The sequence below is a fragment of the Argentina silus genome (genome assembly GCF_951799395.1).
Source record: "Argentina silus genome assembly, chromosome: 15".
Taxonomy (NCBI): Eukaryota; Metazoa; Chordata; class Actinopteri; order Argentiniformes; family Argentinidae; genus Argentina; species Argentina silus.
In genome coordinates, this window is record NC_139669.1 from 1,002,598 (window position 1) to 1,018,569 (window position 15,972).

Consider the following 15,972-nt stretch of genomic DNA (forward strand, 5'->3'; position numbering starts at 1 on the left):
ATGGGTTTTTGATCCTATGGATTGACCAGAGGGATATGCGAGGCGGTCTTCTTTAAACTTATTATTTGGTATCAGCCGACTTTGTGAACTCAGAGCTGTTCAGCAAACTGTTCATGCATAATTATGTAAATGCTCCAAATGAACTCAGACCCCTCTGAAGTAACACCGAACCGAGACTATTTCGGGAGGTGGTCTGAATACAGTTCACTTTAGGGTTCACTTTCTGTTCGCTTTTTTTGGGTGAGCGAAAAGCACTCCCAGTACACTTGACATTGTAACCGCTCTATGCTTTACCTTCAAGGCTGTCTTCGCCCTCTGAGCTTGCTGTACATGCTCAATCAATGTGCAATTATCCAAGGTGCACAGCAGATAATAGGCCTGAGTTCCAATGAAAGATGGTGCTGTGAAAGGAACGTTGAATGACACCTCATCAATGCTCATTCGAACAGAAGGGCAGTGTGAATACAAAACATCTTAGTTCACTTAGAGAGGACTGAGTTCAGTTATTTTAAAAATGACTATGTGAAAAATACCCACAAAAATGATCTGAAAGGGACAAAGGGTGAAAATACCCGTAGACTCATATACAGAGCCATGACCTCTTAAGGTAGCTTGCATGATAGTGCCATTAAACAAATGGCCATCAAACAAATGCCTGTAAATGCAATTCACTGTATTGGTCAAGAAGAGTCCCTTTAGAATGGAACAATACAATATCGTCTGACACTCCAGCTGGAATTGATCCTAGCTTCAGAGTAATACACTTCATGCAATTCCATTTACATTCCTCTCAGTCAAGCGTTTACTTGTATTCAATAGGCAACAACACTAGCTTTAATATTTATACTATATCATTTGCTTCAAAGTAAATCATAGGCACAGCTTCACAGTAACAACTCATTATAGGCCATCAAAAGAAATGATCAAGCGTTCTCTTTTAATGATCTCCTTTTCATCCTTGAACTCAGGTAATCATCAAAGCAGCGAACGCCATTTAGTAACGCAAGGCCAGCGGAATGTGGAAGCGCGAGGGGAACCCGCAACAACTTCCTCCATCGCCTCTATTGTCCTGTGTGTTAATCATCACTCAACAGAACAGACGTCACTTCTCACGCCTGCTCTCTAGCCGATGCACCAGTGTCCGAAACCATTCTGTGTCCGAAACCATTCCTGAACAACCCCACCTCAAACTCCCTCTTAATTTACCCTTTTAGTGATGGTGATCATTTTCCAGAGATGGAAATAAACTATTGACAATGTGTGTGGCAGAATAAGGCAGAGACTATATTACAACATAACTAGGATATTTAAAAGGAGCAAAAGGTCAAAGAGCATGACATTTCCGTAAAAAAAAATCTTTATTAACAAGGCACTTGATTTGAGAAATTATTACAAGTTTGTCACATTGAATTGTTTGACAATCTTAGGTTTCTTTGAGAAACAACAGCTCTGGTAAATCTCCAAACAAAGGACACGTGAGTGTGACATCACCAGCAATTCTCCCACACAATGTCATAGTGTAGGAACAGCTTCAGTCAAACGGAGTTAACCATTTAACAAATCCACATCACATATGACAGTGCTTAAAGTGATCAACAACTTCAATATAAAACTTAAACATTTTATCCACCAAACAGTGTCCTGCAGACTGGACCAGAGGTGACATTCTAAGTGATAATAAAAAAAAAGGTCCATTTCTGGACCCCTCTGAGTCGGAGTACCATATCGACAGGAAATGTTTCTAATTTTCAAAACTGAAAATTAGTCGAGGAAGTTCCTGTCGAGGAAGTTGCTAATTTGAATAATCACACATTTGTTTCCTGTCACGTATATACATGATCATAATCAACTCTCTTACAATATCATATTAGAAACAAAGTACAGTTCACAGCATCAGAGGTAAAATGTACATTTCTGGAAAAGTATGATATGATTTAATCATTATAATACTCCATCCCAGTACAGGTATAGGAATCAATAGGTGGGAGGTATGATAACACATTCAATAAATACTTTCACTTTCTAAAACATCAAAATCACAGTTCATTTAAAATAATAATTAACCTGAGGAAATGTATAATTTAAAAATCACATGATACAATAGCTAGCATTCACTTTCTGCAGGGCGATGGCATTCACATTTAAGGCATCCTCGCCAGGCAGAAGCTCTCTCAATAGGAATGAAAGCAGCATCTGTCGAAGGAGAAAAAAGCAAAGATGAGTCAAGGTTTCTATAGAACACAAGAGAATAGGCTTCTTTTTCTCAGACAGTTGTTATCAAATATAGAGGGAGCACTGAAACATGGATGAGTTAAACAATGGAGTCCTGAAACTAGGTGAATCACCAGCTTAGAGGTGAGAAACTTACATAAACAAGCTTCTTGTTCTCTTCACAGTCCTGGAAGATATTGAACACTGTCTCCATATCGGTCTTCTTCAATATCAAGTAGTTTGAATCTAGGATGATAGGAACATAATGTTAGTGAACAGACAGAAACAAGTCCTAACTTCTGTGTTACAATTAACAGCTCAAAAGAATAAATCATAAATAGAATAACCCTTATAAATACAATTCTCTCTCAATATCAAAAGCTGTCTTGATAAGAGAGTGTAGCAGGATGTGGTGCAGCGTACATCTGGAGTTGATGAGGTTGTGAGCCCTGTCTTTGGCCTCGTTCTTCTCCTCCGGGCTGCGGTGGCGTCGAGGCTCCTGTGGCACCCCCTCTGGCCACTGTTTGTCCCGCAGGTTGTCAATGTAGGACGCCATCTGGGCTTCTGTTGGGTTCAACTTATCCAAGAAGGTGTTCACCTTCCTAAAGAAGACAACCCATTTGTAGATCATATCGTTAACGTGACTGACGCAATGACAAACCAAGAGTGCAGGGAAAAAGGGGAGAGATCAGTTCTTACTTTTTCATTATCGGCATTACTGGCTTCAAAATGGCATCAAATATGTTGAGGAGGATGGAATTACCTGTGTAGAAAATAAAAGAAGGCGCTGATTGCAAAATCATAACTCTTCCATTACCAAGATTTCAAGTAAGTTAGGAAGTCAGACACTCACCTGATATTTCTTTCAATAAATCAAATATAGCTTTGGTAGCTTCAAGATGCTCCCACTTGGATTGGTCTTTTTTAAGACACTCATCCCTGGGCAAACTGTCCTGGTCCTTTCCTTTGCTCCTCCCCACTGGCAGTCTGAGACAGACCTTCTCCTTCTTATTGGCCTTGCCGGTCAAATTAAGCCACGATGGACCGTCAGTGATGTCACACTGCGTGCCTCCATTTTGACTGGAATGTGGTTTGCGGTCAGAGTCGTTGAAGACCTCAGGGCTCGTTTCGTTCGCTGGGAACAGACTCTCTTCCGACCTGCACCTGGACAGCCCTTTTATGATCATTTTCAGGTGAGAGGTTAAGGCGTTCTCTGATTCCCCTGCTTTGTCAAGTGAGCTGGTCGATTTAGACAAAGAGTCTAGCTTCACAGTCGATGCAGCCTCCTGATCTCCACAGCCCTGAGGAGGGTCTGAAGGAGGATCACTATTGATGATGATGATAGCTGGGGAAGGTAAAGCATCACTGGTTACACTACGGTTCTCATTCAGGGTCTCGGGTGCAGTTGGGGGTGCGACCTCTAGGCTTGGTGAGTTCAAGGCTTCTGGTTTGGCTTCTACTTGAACGTGCTGAACGTGCTGAAAACAAGACGGAGAGACAAACCTGTTAGTCAGCTTATCCTGAAAAACACATTTTCAATTATTATGGCTAATTTTGCATCCAGATTAATTAAGAGAGATCAGTCCCTCACAACCTCTGGTGTTTCTTAATGCTCCACCAGAGGGCACCATTAGTGATTGAGGTGACACTGATTCAAGATAGCGTCAAAATAGCCTTGGGTATCCTTGACCAACTCAAGTCAATCAAAAGTATGGCATCTGTTGTGGATGTGGAAATGCCTACCTCATCTTCCTCTTGTCCTGGAGTCAGGAAGAAGGCCAGGTTGCTGAGAAGACCCCACACTCCCAGAGGATGGTCTTCTTCGTTCATCAGTTTGTCAAGTGGGCAGAGGAACTGAAACACTGGCTGACTGTGGCCAATCAGATCATCAGAGACCAGCCCCTAGAATGAAAATGGGAAGAGATTTACTTTGGATTTTCTGTCAAGTCATATCCGCTGTGTTTTTCTTTTTTTTTTTGCTCTTGTACCAGTAAAGTGTACCAGTAAAGTGTACCAGTAAAGTGTACCAGTATAGGCGACCTGTAAGAAGAGTTTCAGGGATGTTCTAGCTTCATCCATAAACTCCTCATCGACAGCCCTCTCAGCGCAGTCCTCCAGCACTGATAAGGAGGGTAAGCTAGTAGTGTCCTAAAAAGTCAAAACGAAAGCAGAAATTACAGTGAAAGACATTCAACCACAACTGAACTGTCACAGCATTTCAAAGACGGTAGGAATGCAGTGTAGCATGATAAGATATGGCCCCATTGTGATGACACAAAGAGCACAGCAGTCAAAAGAGATTACATTCAGACGTCTGGCAACATTGTTTTCTAACGTTCTATTATGCAACATCCATAACGGCGTGCATGCCATTGAAATCAAATTAACTAAATTGGTTTCTGATGCATTCCAGACTTGTTAAAACAGCACTGATGCATTTATTTCATATCAAAAGATGAAGACAAAGATACAGTATGTAACTTAATGCACTAGTCGCTTTCTCATAGAGTTTCTAATAACAACAGCCTACATCTTCAATGGCCATGACAAACAATACTAAATACTTTATTTACCAAGCAATCAATTGTCAACACATTTTTGGAATGTGGTATTTTTTGCACACCCCCAGGGAGATCAGAGCTCATAGTCAGCCATAGTGGGAGTTAAGTGCCTTGCTCAAGGGCACAACAGCAGTGGTAGGCACTTTAGATATGATACAAGCAAGCCTCCAGTCACCAGCTCACATCCGGCTCCCTCTTGGGGTGGGGAAAGAACCAGCGACCTACTGATTGCTGGCCGGCCTCTCTAACCTAAGCCGCCCTATGAGTTCATTATCGTAAAATGTTACATAGTGGGACACAACAGCACATCCGTCCCTGACCTGCCATCGGTTGCGGAAGTAGATGACCTCTGTCTTGGCCTTCTTCACACCCCAGTGGAGGTTCTCAGGGTTGTCTCTCTCCTCCAGGTGAACAGTGAAACACAGCTCCTCGTTCTCCCTCTCCACCTACAGGTGACACTCTCAGTCAGGCAAGGCTGGTGGAGGTAGGAATCGGAGGATGGGCTCATTGTAATGCATGGAATGGATTGAGAAATGGTATCAAGCACGCCTTGTTTGATACCATTTCTCATTCCATTCCGTGTATTACAATGAGCCGCTCCTCCCATTTTCACCTTGATCTCAGTTCACAGACAATACCGTCTCAAACAGTAACAAAACAGCGAAGGACATGTCTTCACAAAGCTCCACTTCAAAATTCTTCCTTACAGGCTTAACGGGTTAATTCTTGCGATAGAGTTCAAAGCGTTCCATGGTGACATAAAGTGATTTGTGACCGACTCACAAGAGGGACGCTGACAGTCCAGTGGCCAACGCGCCACATCTCGTACGACAGCTTGAACTCCATCATGTCCTCCTGGACGCTGGTCAAGTAGTTCTCCAGGTCACTGTCCTCCTAATGAGCCAAAACACAACAGACACGTCAGTCACGCCACAGACTTCATCACCGGTTCAATCGTTAGCGTTGTCTGACTAAACCAGAGCGGCGTCCTCACACTGTCAGAGTCCTGCTGGTTCTGGATGGAGCCCTCCCGGCTGCTCCCTTCATCTTCTTGGTCCTGGGTCTCTATGGCCCTGAACATCAGCTTGCGCTGCTTTTTCTTCAGCTTCTTCTTCTTGTCCTTCTTATACGTCATCTTCTCTACAAACTTAGCCCACCCTTCCTTCAACTTGTTGGCTGCAAAAAAATAGCGTTTAAGGTTATCCATGGGTTGACATTTTGATGGTGGATTAAATGGCATTGTGTATTTTATTGTGTAAACTACAATAGCCCCCTGGGGTACAATAGGGGAAAAGAGGAAATTGACACAAACAAAATGAACTGGAACCAAAATAACATTAGTTGCATGAATTTTGTTTTGGTTAAGTTAATTTTGTTTATACAAAGCGATTTTCTCTCTCTCATACACTGACAGACAGACAGACGGACAGACACACCTTTCTTTTTGGATTTGATGGCACAGGTCTGAGAGTCCTCATTTTCATCCAGCATCCTAATATGAAAAATAGTCATCAAGGAAAAACCACATTTCTAATATGATCAGCACACATCTAAACCATGAGCTGCGGTATACTAGAGAGAGAGAGAGAGAGAGAGAGAGAGAGAGAGAGAGAGAGAGAGAGAGAGAGAGAGCATACTGCTCAGAGGACGGTCACTTACGCTCCACTACCCTCGCTCTGCTGGGAGGTCGGGGAGGCCCCGCCTGAGTCTGAGTCACTCAGCTCCTCCACAGAGGTCTTGGGGGTCACCCCCTCCATCAGACTCACCACCAGTTGGTTGAGGTTGTCTGGGTCTGAGAACCATTTCACCAGCAGCTCAAACACTGAGGGAGATCGACAACAGAGTGAATTAGATGACAATGTAAAATCATAAGTTAAGGGGCTACTGGATAAAGTTGGGGAAAATTGGGTCATGCTTATGCGACGTAATGTATATTGCATATTTAGTTTTGACTGAAGGAATATAAATGACCAGAAACGCTTGACACTTTCTTCAAAATATGACACCTCTAAATGTATGTCTGATCCACCAATGAAATGAGCCATAACAAAGTTCCAGTTAATTGTATTGTTACTGAATTACAGTAGAGGTGCAAAAGTTAATGTTTTACACCATAACAGTAAAATGACTCATCATCACTAGGCCATAAATGTAATAATTAAACCTGTTGCCCTGACAACTATGATCAAAGCCACTGATGTATGACAATCACATGTTTCTAGGGGACCCCAAGTATATATTGTATGATCTCATATGAAGTTAAACGATTATGTACATTACAAAATATATGCAATATTTTTAATACATGTGTAGCCCTGACATGTTCTTACCCTTTAAGGCAACAATCTCTTTTAGGGCGCAGTGGTTGATGTCCAATCCCTTTAGAGACTCAGGAAAAAGATTTCGCACCAGTGCTTCAGAAAACACTCGCAGAACTGCAACTTCCTGTGCCCTAGAGCTGAAAAATGGCTCTCTGAGATAGACAGAGAAATGCAAGCATCGGTTTAGGATCTATGACATCAGAACAGAATATAGGCCTACTGTGTTTGGATCAATGACTTGTACAATGTCATGTTAAATGCAGTAGAGAAACAATAAAAGTTTTGAGTTAACTACGAACCTAAAAGTTAATGTTTTATTCAAAACAATAAAAAGTGAACCATTTTCAGAGTAAGAAAGCAATAGTATAGGCCTACACAGTGTAAGTTCTGTACAGCAGGGGAGAGAGAAATCAGAGGATGGCTCATTGTAATGCATGGAATGGAATGAGGAATGATATCAAACACAGGTCACCTGTCGTCCGATTTCTACCTCCACCAGCCTCCCCTGGCACAGGTTATTCTTGGGGTATTCTATTGACTTCAACATAAAGCCTCACCTATCAGACTGCTTAGCATTATGTAGGTGCTGGGTCAGGATGCGAATGCAACCCACACTCGCATTGCAGACATCAAAGTCTTTGGCATGGCTGATGACCTGATCAGCGAAACTGTCAAACTCTTTCCACAGCAGCTGATGCAGAGGTTGACTGTCACAGGGCTCAGGCACGTTGTACCATGGGACCACAAGCTGGGCATAGGCACACTCAAACACTGGGGAAGACAATATCAACATAGATGCAAAACAGTTTACATGGTGGACAAAATAGCATGAAATACTGTACGTGTCAGTGGACACATCCACTGTGATTCTACCTAGCACGACTTCCCCAGAAGTGCATTTTGAACTGAGCTGTGCTGTAAAGTTGTTACTTCCTTACAGGCTTAACGGGTTAACCTAGTTAGTATGCATTTGCTCTGTACTGAATATATATGCAAAGCAAGTCATTTCATTTCCTGTTTTTCATGACTTTGTGAAGCAACCCCCATTCACATTCTCCACCACATTGAAAAGCTGTCTAAACCCCTATCATCTGTTACCAAAGCCCCTCCCAGATCATGTAACATGAGATCTGCCTGCAGCTGTATTCACAAACTTCTCTTTTCAACAGTCAGCGTACAGAACCACATTTTGCTGACCAAACAACTCAAAGCAAGCAGTAAAATCTTGGTACAAAATGTTTTCACCTTGTCCTTGTCTTGTTACAAGGTGATACTACTTGCAGTTGAAACAGTAAACACTACTTTGGATAACCCTGGCAAAAATCATTTTTTTTACTGGATGATTTGTAAAAAACAAACTTTTCAGTAAAGATTTCAGCATGCACTTGATACAGGTCACAATAACACACCTCGTAAAAGAGACTGCTTCGCATCGGGAAACTGTGACTCCTGTGATTTTGTTCGCTTTACATCAGTCACGTCATAGTCAAATATGTTTCCATCGTCACTGGTCTCCTGGAAGAAAATACAAAACAAGTATGATGGATGAGTCGGAATGCTGGGTAAACATGCTATGCAGGAACAGCCAGCACCACGGCTTCTTATTTACACCAAACACTTGAGGGCTCAATTTATTTGTCCTACAGGGGAGGACACAAGTGGAACCTTCAAGTGTTTGGTGTAAAAGAGTCCTAGCCTTACATGACATGTTTACACACTAAGCAATAGGCTGCTGCTTGAGGCAAACGTGTGTCAAGAAGATACAACGTCTGCCTTGTGTCTAGGAACACCATTATTTTTCCAGTGCTGTTGTCATAGCGGTATTGTTATTGCTCAAGTGTACATTCAACTCTCAGCTTATTCCCCCCACCTTCCAGAAATATGGGCAATTTGCCATATTGGCTATATATCTCATGTTGAGATAGCTCAGGTCCAGGGCTTACGTGCGTCAGCTAAGACGCACTACGGTGAACCCTGGACCAGAGCTTCTAGAACCAGGTCAACAACTGGCTTTGACACAACATTTAAGCGCTATGATTTAGCTTTCGTTCAACGACGTTGATCATAGATCATAGACAATTAACAACATGATATTTTCATAATTAGGTGAGCTGCTCAGTGTAAATTGCCCCCAGGCAATAGAAATTGTGCTATGTTGATGTGCAAGACATGATCACTTGTCAAGACATGATCACATATGAATAATATTGCTGGTTAGATTGACTACACAAGTTTGAATTAACCATGAGAAGCGTGCAACTCTGTAACGTACGCTATTACAACGATGAGCTTAAGCTATCTTGCAGAAAAAAGAGTAACACTTTGTGTAGCCTATCAGAAGAGTTTAAGAATGCAGTTTCATTACCTGGAATTCCTCCTCGGCCCACTCTGTCTGAGTGCTGCTTTCCCGTGCAGTTTTTTGGAAGAAATGTGGAGTTGAAATGCAACATAGAAAACACAAAACGTATTGGGTCACAGCTCGTCCATAGTCTGAAAAGTACCACACTAGTCCAAGAATCATGGCGATTGAGAAGCGCCACAGGTACATGTTTGCTCCTTGCAGGGACGATTCTCATTCCCTCTACATGTAACATTCGTTTACATTATTGTACTTAATGAACTATAAGTACTTGGCAGGTCCGACCATCCATTTGGACATGAACTCACGCATCAGAAAAGAGCCGTTTTCTAGTTGCACTTCTTCGAAAACATAAGAAAGAAAAAAAATGTGCCCCCGGAGCAGAACTGTGATTGGCTCGAAGTGAGATGCTCCAGCTCAAGTATCTGTCTGGAACTGATTAGAATGGGATGCCATCTACAGGCCGCAGCCGCATACAGACTGCACTGCAGTTATGGGTTATAGTGTATTTTGTTAGAAGCTTTGGTTGCATGAAAACCAAGGACAAAATTAAATCTGCCTAATCAGAGTTGATTATTTGTCATAGTCATTTATTAAATTAAATGTCAAATTGGCCTAATGTTTTCATGGTATTCATACTGTACTGAACTGGACAGTGTGGCTGCATTGTCTTACGTCAGTGTAGTCATTCTAGTGTGACCGGCCACGCCTGAACTCCCTCTCTCTCTTATCAGACAGATGACTGTAGACTCAGTGGCGCTATCTATCGTAAAATAATAGTGTGTGTAACTGTGATTGTGAATATATTAATTAATTAACAGTTTGTAAGTACCCTTTCCCTACCTTATCCCTAGCTAACTTAGCCAGTGCTAGAGAAGAAAAACAGAAACAAAAAAACCTGACACTGTAGCTACAGTACCTACGAGCCAGGAGAAAGCTTATAGTTTCTCACATTATTTCTAACATCTCATAGTTTATTCACATTTAGGAAGATGACCTTGACTCAATCCACTCAGTACCCTCATATCCCAGATCGCTGTATCACTGCTGGTGTCCTTATGAGAGTTATAAAAAACGTTTTTTAATTTCATTTAAATTTCATTAAAGTTAAAAAAAAATGTTGTCCTCTATCTTTCCCTTTCTAATGTGTATCCTATGAATGCCCCAGATAGCCCATCCGTAAGCATACATGAAACACAGACATTCGCCTCATGATGGCACTATCCTCATTTCTATCTGTGTGCCTGTATCAGTGAGGTCCAAGATACTATGACTCATTTATTATACTGGCTCTGGTGAGTTGAATCTTTTGAATCTTATTCTCACAGTACGTGCAATTGCGTTCACACATTTTGATCGTTCACAAGTGGATTGAAAGACCATCCACTTACGGGTAAAATAATTATTTTATTTACAGTCAAAAACAAAATGTAAAGAAAAATAAATAGTAAATTCTAGACTAACTATGGTCCGATTGCTTAACGAAACTTGATCAACCGATTAGGGAATCAGTCAGATCCACCTCGAGCCAGAGGCAGAGCCGGAGCCAGGTCCGTTGTCGCGTGCTTGTCAGTGACGTTGCAGGGGCGCGGCAGGGGTGTGTCATGACGTTATTCAGCAGGACAGGACTTTCAGGACTTGTTACGAAACAGCCAGGGCGCAGTCAGGATTTGAGTCATACATCCAACGGTGATGAATAATCGGCTTTAGCCATGACTGATCCATTAGGATCTGTTCTTTGCCATTTGCATTACGCTAGATCTAACCCTTTTTAGTACTTCAAGGGCCGGTTTCACAGACAAGGCTTAAGCCTAGTCCTGGACTAATTCACACTTTCAATGGCAAATTGCCACTGAGGATGCTTTTTAGTCTAGGACTAGGCTTAAGTCTTGCCTGTGAAGCGGGCCCCAAATGTAGCAACCTTACTCAAAGGTTTACTAACTGTTGACCATATTAACTATTCATAATATGAGATATGTGAACGAGGATATGTGCAGTTATGCTTTAATGGCACTTGACTGCATATGTAACCAGAGGGACCTTTTGCAAAGACGATAAATGAATAAAACGGCAAGTCTATGTAAACAGACAATTTCTTACCTTAACCATGAGCAATGTGGATGAGCTCTATTTTTGTGTGCAGTCACCAGTGGGACTTTCTGCAAAGTAAGAAAGCTACACTAAGAAGGCAAACAACTGATGGTTAATCTACATATGTGGTAACGAAAGAGTGTTTGTCTAGTCTAAGTTCTCCCACCGATGACCTTAGACTGCTGTTGCCTGCCTAATGCTACACACAGACAGAGTACAGATCTGCCTGAGTGACACTGATCCCTATCACTACTAACCAACCCTGTCCACTCTAGTCTAATCCCTCTTCATTTGGTTGTAATAATGCAGCTGTGGAAAGGAAAGGCCTTGCTGCTTGGAGTAAACATCACTTGCGGACATGTTTGGGTAGGTTATCAGGTCACAAATCTAGTGTGACACTTATGGCCCAGGGATTATTTCCCCAGACTTCCCATGAACCCCAGACGGGAAGATTAGAGGTTATCCATGTCCTGCTGCGTAAATCATGTGTAATCTGATAAGAGGCATCGAGGACTAAACGAAAGTGACGTCCGTACTCCATTCAAGATTGTCCCAGACACAATACTACACCTACATAGAGCTCATTACGACAGACTACTGAGGTTCCATAGTTGGAGGGTATCACAAGGACAGGGATTACATAACCTAATATATTGCAGGGCTCATGTACCAACGTAGTGACTGACAGCGGAGCAGGGACCGTCACTACTTCTGCTGCTTGTTGACGTTAGATTGGATGAGTTCCCATCCTTCTTCACAGCTGCTGCAATCATGTATTCTGGAGGAATCCGTCACGTCACTCCAGTACAGCTTTGAAGCTGCTCCTTTATAAACACGTCAACATCCACTCAAACTTTATTTACCACAGGAATGTTCTACCCTTTTATCCTGTGTTTGGATTGACAAGGTATTACTGTAGCTCAGGTGAATTCACAATAATAGCAGGATTACCATTTTGGTCAACATTTACCACACATACACACTGACAGTTGAGGTCCTGCATCACACCAGTTGGGAGTCAGAAGAGGCTTGATAGGAGATAATGTATAATGAGAAGGCAGGAGTAATCCACTTCACACTACGGGTAATCCTACTGGTTCCCCCCCTCCAGTAGTCCACTTCACACTACGGGTAATCCTACTGGTTCCCCCCCCTCCAGTAGTCCACTTCACACTACTGGTAATCCTACTGTGGTTCCCCCCCCTCCAGCAGTCCATGGAACTTTATCACCAGCTCATATAGCCAAAATTACACCCTCATCAAAGACACTCAGCTGACTTGGGCTCAAGTCCAACCATAAGCCTAGAGGACAACCCAGCTAAGGTTACACCTCAAGGAATGAGACCAGCTGGCTCTCAAGAGAAACCACACTGAGCAGGAGCAAGACCGGCCACTACACACTTCAGTCAGAGCCAGTTCCAATTTCTCACACACATCAAGTAAATAATTAAAATGTAGTTTCATTCAGTAGGTTGCCTTTATTTCACATTTTCACTCAGACAGACCAGCTGAATGACAGGCAGTGAGTTTCATAGCCGGCATAGTTTCTTTAGGTCAGGGAATTACATTTTGGTGAGGGGCAAACGAAACAACCACAGGGCCCAAGGAAGAGTGCAAACGATTCCCCCAGTACAACTAGTGCTGACATACTAGTTGGTCCCTACATAAATAAGGCGGAATTTGAAAAGTCCTTCCAAATGTACAAGATATGTTACAGTGAAACACCTCAACATTTACGGTGGACATACAAAGAACTAATTTATATGACCTTCTTCAACTCATCATACAAGACTAGCACGAAGGCACCACCCATGCCTCTGAGAACATTAGACCAGGCTCCCTTGAAGAAGGCCTTGCCACCCTCATCGCGTGCAATCTTCTTCCAGCAGTCGATGGTGCCACTGTACATGATGTCAGCTGCAAGACAAAGGCACAAGAGGTCATATCTCTGTTGACTGTACAGTTAACGCTTTGCCACTGACGGTGGTATATGGGATTTGAGTTAAATACGTGTTAAAGTTGTCAATTACCTCCTTTGCGTCCAGACTGCATCATCATACGACGACGGACCGTGTCGAAGGGGTAGGATGTGAGGCCTGCAACTGCGGTCACAGACTGTGCAATCATCCAGCTGACTAAGATGGTTGTGTTCTTGGGATCTGGCAACATACCTGCAGAGAAAAATTAAGGTGTTGAGACACAGGCTTGAGAACTCTCAAAAGGTTCCAACAAAAGGCAATCAGTGCTTGGAGAAGCCCAATGACTCACCCTTAGCTGTGTCATAGACGCCAAAGTATGCCGCTCTGTAGATGATGATCCCCTGGACTGAGACATTGAATCCCTGGTACAAGCCCTTCAGACCGTCAGACTTGAAGATCTTCTTCAAGCAGTCGCCCAGGCCACTGAACTCACGCGTAGTGCCGGCCTTGCCAACGTCAGCGGCCAGACGGGTTCTGGCGAAGTCAAGGGGGTAGACGAAACACAGGGATGTGGCACCAGCAGCACCACCGGAGGCCAGGTTACCAGCGAAGTATCTCCAGAACTGGGTGCGCTTGTCCACACCATCGAGGAAGACCTTCTTGTATTTGTCCTTGAATGCAAAGTTGAGGGCCTGAGTAGGGAAGTATCTAATGACGTTTGCCAGGTTTCCCCTCCAGAATGACAGGAAGCCCTGCTCCTTGGGGATACGGGTCACGCAGTCGATAATGCCCTTGTACTGCATGTCAGCGGTGATCTGTTTGCTGGCATGTTGCACCTGTAACAAATAAGTCAAATGATTAATGACATTGAGAGGGGTCAATTGAATTAGGCACACTTGAATCAAATGGAGACTATAAAGCAGAAAGAAGCCAAGACAATAACAAAAAAGAAAAAAGGAATCTGACAACTGAGGCCTATTAGCAACATGACAATCCTAAATTGTGGGGCTCTGGGCCCATCATTCAAGACTCTATTGACCAGACAAACTAACTAACTAGTTATCAACTCTCATGAAGTGAAAACTGCGCTATATTATAAGTGTTAAGACGCTAAACTAAGAAGCAGGAAGTCTCTGGCGTCAGACATTCCATTCAACAGTATAACGGCCCCGCCTCCGCAGCTCGAGCGTCGTGGGTTGAGACTGCCAGCTATGCGGTCGCGAGGCCCCGGCAGACCGGAGAACGCTTCCCCTTGTAGCGACCTTGTCCTCTTCTCTGCCTACTGCACTCTACTGCACTCTACTGCACTCTACTGCACTCTACTGCACTCTACTGCACTCTACTGCACTCTACTGCACTCTACTGCGGCATATCTGACAGCTTTTGACAGGAAGGCAACTTTTAATTTGGTTTTAAAGTCTTACACCAACGAAGGACATGCAAACACTCACTTGATACACGAACTAGCACAGGATAACTAAGTTAGTTGACGAACTGTTTTTATTAATTGCACTTAGTACCTGTACACCGTTTAGCCTAGTCTTGGCACAGCTGACAATAATTCTATTCCGTGCAAGGGCAAAGTTCATGCATCCGAGCAAGGGTAAAGTTCATGGATCACAAACTAAGTGAGTGACCCGCTAGCCTGAGTCTGACTTATTTACAACTTTCCAAAAACGTTTGCCTAGGAAAGCACACACAATTCAGCCTATATGGTGCAGCAGAACAAACAAGAACCTCCTTAACCGTGGAATTCCCTTGTTCAAACAGAACACAGCAATGTCTGTGGTTTTAATCAGCAGAGAGATTACGTAAGAACTTAAACTTTAGCCCGGGTTCGATAAATAAAAGCGTGCCTGTTGACCTGGCAGGTCACATCGACCTGTACTGGTAAATGAATATGACGAGTAAGCAAATTATTACCGGTATTACCAACTTATTCAAGTTGATTAGTTTGACAGCCAACCAGTCGTGTCACACCCACCAGCTAATCAGCACGGCACTGGCAGCAGCTGTCAAACTCGCAAGCTGTAAAACTTTTCAACATTCAGACAGGTGAAGTTAGCGTGTATGGCAAAAAGTTTGCAAAACTTACTTGGAGAAGAAGCTTGACTCTCTCAATGGGTGCAACAGCTGTTTTGGAGATGGCAGCGGCAATACCACCAGCCAAGAAGTCCTTGGCGAAAGAAACGGCGGTCTCATTCATGGTGTGGTGTTATAGGATGGCGTCGTTACAGAGAATCCCTCCCGCTCAGCCTGCAGGTTGGTGGGGTATGCCGGCTCAGTCGAAATGGACGATTACTTGGTTGAGGAACAGATTTAATACGACTACGTTCGCGAGACAGAACGGGAACTTCAAGGCGAGCGCGTCATTGGTGCGCTGGTTGATTCAGTGGGCGGAGATGAAACACTTGATTGTCTCCTCCTGAACTCAATCCAGTTTGTTGTTCGATTGGTTGAAGATTTAGATACTGCTTCTTTTTTTTGCCATTGAAATACATGCATGTGTA

The 15,972-nt window shown here is 43.1% G+C and overlaps 2 protein-coding genes across 2 annotated transcripts; both read right to left on the reverse strand.

The window, feature by feature from the left end:
- Positions 1-1,345: 1,345 nt before the first annotated feature.
- On the reverse strand, positions 1,346-9,821 carry LOC310816128 (uncharacterized protein). Its single transcript, XM_083686139.1, has 16 exons — positions 9,459-9,821; positions 8,503-8,608; positions 7,651-7,864; positions 7,103-7,245; positions 6,432-6,594; positions 6,209-6,264; positions 5,767-5,948; positions 5,556-5,666; positions 5,093-5,218; positions 4,252-4,359; positions 3,955-4,113; positions 3,065-3,689; positions 2,911-2,974; positions 2,635-2,813; positions 2,369-2,457; positions 1,346-2,193 (listed from the first exon to the last, which is right to left on the reverse strand). The coding sequence occupies exons 1-16, from the start codon at positions 9,639-9,641 to the stop codon at positions 2,089-2,091; spliced, it is 2,613 nt and encodes an 870-aa protein (XP_083542265.1). The 5' UTR covers positions 9,642-9,821; the 3' UTR covers positions 1,346-2,088.
- A 3,180-nt stretch (positions 9,822-13,001) lies between these two features.
- On the reverse strand, positions 13,002-15,763 carry slc25a5 (solute carrier family 25 member 5). The gene is made up of 4 exons (XM_083686182.1): positions 15,558-15,763; positions 13,812-14,298; positions 13,574-13,714; positions 13,002-13,460 (listed from the first exon to the last, which is right to left on the reverse strand). The coding sequence occupies exons 1-4, from the start codon at positions 15,666-15,668 to the stop codon at positions 13,303-13,305; spliced, it is 897 nt and encodes a 298-aa protein (XP_083542308.1). The 5' UTR covers positions 15,669-15,763; the 3' UTR covers positions 13,002-13,302.
- Between the last annotated feature and the right edge of the window lie 209 nt (positions 15,764-15,972).

Excerpts from the sequence above, each read along its gene's own strand:
- LOC310816128 (XM_083686139.1), bottom strand. The coding sequence starts at position 9,641 with ATGTACCTGTGGCGCTTCTCAATCGCCATGATTCTTGGACTAGTGTGG. Across the intron at positions 5,949-6,208 it reads CATCAAATCCAAAAAGAAAG|CCAACAAGTTGAAGGAAGGG; the intron begins GTGTGTCTGTCC and ends ATTTTTTTGCAG. Across the intron at positions 2,814-2,910 it reads GTAATGCCGATAATGAAAAA|GAAGGTGAACACCTTCTTGG; the intron begins GTAAGAACTGAT and ends TGTCTTCTTTAG.
- slc25a5 (XM_083686182.1), bottom strand. The coding sequence starts at position 15,668 with ATGAATGAGACCGCCGTTTCTTTCGCCAAGGACTTCTTGGCTGGTGGT. Across the intron at positions 13,715-13,811 it reads CGTCTATGACACAGCTAAGG|GTATGTTGCCAGATCCCAAG; the intron begins GTGAGTCATTGG and ends TTTTCTCTGCAG. Across the intron at positions 13,461-13,573 it reads GCAGTCTGGACGCAAAGGAG|CTGACATCATGTACAGTGGC; the intron begins GTAATTGACAAC and ends TTTGTCTTGCAG.